The sequence below is a fragment of the Arachis duranensis genome, chromosome 10 (genome assembly GCF_000817695.3).
Source record: "Arachis duranensis cultivar V14167 chromosome 10, aradu.V14167.gnm2.J7QH, whole genome shotgun sequence".
In the NCBI taxonomy this organism is placed as follows: domain Eukaryota; kingdom Viridiplantae; phylum Streptophyta; class Magnoliopsida; order Fabales; family Fabaceae; genus Arachis; species Arachis duranensis.
The window spans coordinates 100,617,141-100,621,573 of record NC_029781.3 but is presented as its reverse complement, the minus strand read 5'-3'; the positions used below and the strand labels follow the sequence as shown (position 1 = coordinate 100,621,573).

Below are 4,433 nucleotides of genomic sequence, written 5' to 3'. Positions count from 1 at the left end.
ATAAAGTGAAAAGATAAAGAATTAATTATTCTTAAATTTATAATTTATATTATGTATTAGTCTATTATCTTGATTCAATAGTATTAGTCACTCACTTTATTGACGTTTTTATTTTAGAAAAGATTGATCTAAATTTTTTAACAGTAAATTTTATTCTATTAAAATTAAATAAAAATGAAATTCTATTATTCCTAATAATTAATTAAGTATTAGAAAATATGAAAAATCCAATAAAAAAATTAACTAGTATTAACTCAAATAAAAAATAAAAAATATAATAATAATAATAATAATAATTGAAGAATTGAAGGTGTGAAATTGTATTTGGTTCCCAGCTTTATATGTGAGTGAGTGAGTGCTGTTCGCGCACCTTGTTTTCCAAAGACCTGATGAATATGGCGGAGCCACTCCCACCACCACAACACTTTTCTCGCATATCAAACCCTGTTCCGACACTACCACCACCACCACCACCACCACCACCACCACCGTATCCACAGGTTTGCTTCCTTCTCTCTTTTTCTCTCCTCTTTCAAGACACAGCAAAAAAATGAGCTGAGTTGCTATACTGCGTAGGCGCGAATTATTTATTTATTTTTTTCTTTCTTTAATTTGTTTTGTGATTGGTTTCATAGGGAGCTATAATTCTGACACCGCCGCTAGCAGCAGCTGGACAAATTGTTTGGACTATTACACCAGCACCTCTTCTGCCGGTAGCACAAATTCTGCCGCTACCACCACCACCACCACCATCTGGTGGTTTTAGTGGAGTTACACCTTGCATTTACAGTTATCAATGTTTTACGCCAACTCATCAGCCACTGCCTCCGCTGACGATTCATCCCATCTCACCGCCTCAACGCCCTCAACCCCTTCAGGTATTTTAAAGCCAATAACCAAACCAGAACATGCACTAGATGGTCATATTCTCTTTCTTTAATTTCTTCTTTTTTTTAAGGCCTTTATTAGGCCATATTATCCGGAAATCAATTGTTCTGTTCTCCTTGTTTCGCTTAACCTTCATTTTTGGCGTTTTTGGCTTGCATTATTGCTTCACTCCTTTATTCATTATATTCATCGTTATATATATTAAATAATGAAGGGAAATTAGTGATATTTATTCCATCTTTTGGTATATGTAATATGAAACAATTTTTTTTACTTTATACACATAATAATTATTACAAAAATATTATGTGCATATTAGAAATTTTTCTTAAATTAATTGCTATATATTTGTATATAAATATAGATAATATTTAATTTATTTTTTATGTATATTTTATATTTTCATATATATTTTATAAAATGACTAATCACATAATTAATTGTAGTTATTATATATTATAAATTATAACTATTTTATTTAAAAAGTTATACTTAAAAGTGGTGCTATACAATATATAACTTAGATCTCAAATATTAATTTTAAATAATTTGTAGAATATTAATTATATTGCCTTTTGAATAATAATCTTGTTTCGGGTAGGCAATAATATATTGTTTTTAACACTAAATACTAATTTGATTAAAGCATAATTTTATTATTTCTATCCATTTAAGTTATATTTTTCTATTTTTAACGTGTAATTTTATATTTGTATTTATTGTTTAATAATATTTATTTAGACTAATATAGGAACATTAATTCTATGACAATCAATTTCAGTCAACATATAACAAATTATTAAATAAATTTAACATAAAACTTACTAAAAATAAATTTCTGTTAAGTTTGAATTTTAAATATTCTTATTTATAAGATTTTTAATATTTTTTCTTGTATTAAATATTGACTTTAATTGTGGAACGTTGACTCAAAAACTTTCTCATAGATTTAACATCACTCGTGTAATTCCGTATATTCATCTATTTTCCTGAATATTGTAAAATATTTTTGGAATATATATGAAAATATATAAACACAATACCCAATGAATTATAACTTAAATAACATAGCCTTTTTATAATTACTTAAAAAGTCGCTAGTTTGAATTTTTCTATCTTTAAAAAAAAAATATATATAAACACAATGAATATGAATGGTTTCAATGTGTAGGTAAATGGAAAACCGCAGACAAGTGGCTCCTTCTCTGACTCATCAGGTAGCCGGGGCACTGGTGTGTTTCTTCCTCCTCCTCATTCTTCAACCCATCATCCTCCACTTCCAATTCAAAAGTCACACACCAACCATAATAACAAACTCACCCGTTGCAAAGGTTAGTGTTCTCGTCATTTCATATTACCGCGTTTAACTTTTCTTTTTCTTTACCTACTTTAATTTATTTGTACTATTCTATTTAATATATTTGCTTTGATACACAATTTTATTATTAAATTATCAAATACTTTATGTATAAAAATTATTTGACTATTCTTTCCTTTTATTAAGAATTATTTTTTTTAATTGACACATCAAAAACAGTAATTATCATTATTTTATAATTTTATAAAATATGTATCTTATTGTTTTAATTTAAAAATAATTTTAACAACTCATTTTACCATTTATCAATTTTTTAAAAAAAGATCTTGATCCGGCCAGAAAATATCAAACAATGTTGCTGGAGTGAAATCATCAAGATTTAGATGAGTTAAATTGATTGTACAAAATTCCGTCCCTTTACTAACCTGACTATAAATCATTTGTTAGAACTCCAATTTATCCAAATTAATTGCAATATTTGTGATGAATATCATGCATAGACATTATTACCCAAATGTTTGCTTACATAAAGGGGTTTATTATTGTAGCTTTATTTGTATAAAAATGGCGAAAACGCTTCGTTCACCAATGTATTTAAAATTTGATCATAAGTTTTTATAGATTTTTTTTAAAAAATATAATAATTTCAATTAATGAGACGTCTGACATATCTCCAACCACAAATAATATATTAACACTTTTACAAAAAAAAAAAGTAAATAAATAATATAGTAACAGTGATATCCTGAAAGAGGATTATTCATCACTAATTATCTTTGGTTTTATGGCAGGAATCTGGAAACGCGTAAACAAAAACGATGATGAAGTGGTGAAGCAGCAAATGGAAGGGCAGGAAAATACTACTATTCCTTCTCCTCCTGATCTTATGGGATTGCCTAAGGAGTGGACATACTAGCTCAATTTTAGTGAGTCTAGAAAAAGGAATTAAGTCTTAATTAATGGCCCAAATATGAGGAAAATACAAAGATGATATAAGTGGTTTTTTTTTTTTTTCCTTTGGAAATCTGTTTAATAATAAAGGTTTTGAACTTATCGATGTTTGCTCTGATATGCATAATAAATAAAAGATAAATAGCTCCCTTGATGATATATCCTTCTCTTTTATTATGCTTGATGCTGTATATAGTTGAATTCCATAGATCAATCCTTACTTTCGTATAAGGGTGAAAATAGGCTTGGCTTTGTTCTTAACGGATATGATCTATCATGTAGTTAATTAGTTTGAGTTTAGTTTATATATAGTTTGTTATAGATTTTTCTTAAAGTATTAAGTTTGGCATACTATTTAGTCTGATATGACTTGGACAGACTAATAAGATTAATTAATAAATCTAAATTTAATAAATTAATAATTTAAGACTTTTATAAAAATTTAAATTTGTGTCTATTTTATAATAAATTAGATCAAATTAGTTAAACACAGATTAAACTGTAGATGCTAATATATTACCTGACTTTTTTAACTTAACCTTTCATTTGAATTATTAGGAACAAATTTTTTATAAGAAAATGCCCTACACAGATTCTGGGTTGAATTTTTTTACTTTAAATTTTATTCTAGAACAAATTCATGATATTTTTTAATTCTTATCACGCTAAACTATATTTCCCATGTGTGGTTAACCAATAATTTACTGTCATTATTAGCAACTTGAAAACAAAAATCATTAGAGCTACACCTGTCCACGTATCAGCTACAGATAGGATTGATCAATGGAGGCTAGCCATTGTAATTAATTACCAAACAACAATTGCCACCTACAAACCGCATTATATATATAATGTCCCACATTAATTAATATTAACTAGCTGTAAGAAACTAATTATTATTACTGGACTATAGTTATTCACATTGTTTAAACATGTTGGTCTGGGTAATTACTATACGAATTTCTACAAATAACGCCTCTCATATATAGCTATTAATTAGCTATTATTGTTGTATCTCTCTGCATTTGTTTTCTCCTCCCCTTGGTACGGCCGTATTCATGAAGGAGGCAATAAGCATGGCCTCCGGCGAGCCCCAAAACGAGCGAGACCATGCTTACAGGTTTTCCCCTTTGCCTCAATCAGAAACCCAACATGATGATGAAGATGAAGAAGATGAAGGCTTGTCAATTGCCGTGGAACCCAAAGCCCCGGTGTTGCCAAAATATTACTGCTTGGAGGACGAGACATTGTATGAAAGAACATGCGAGACGATTCA

At 28.4% G+C, this 4,433-nt stretch overlaps 1 protein-coding gene across 1 annotated transcript; it reads left to right on the top strand.

Moving 5' to 3' along the window:
• The first annotated feature begins 351 nt into the window (after window positions 1–351).
• LOC107471310 (formin-like protein 5) lies at window positions 352–3,316 on the top strand. The gene is made up of 4 exons (XM_016090754.3): window positions 352–500; window positions 636–878; window positions 2,060–2,219; window positions 2,998–3,316. Exons 1-4 carry the CDS (start codon window positions 390–392, stop codon window positions 3,120–3,122), a joined length of 639 nt encoding a protein of 212 aa, XP_015946240.2. The 5' UTR covers window positions 352–389; the 3' UTR covers window positions 3,123–3,316.
• The last annotated feature ends 1,117 nt before the right edge of the window (window positions 3,317–4,433 follow it).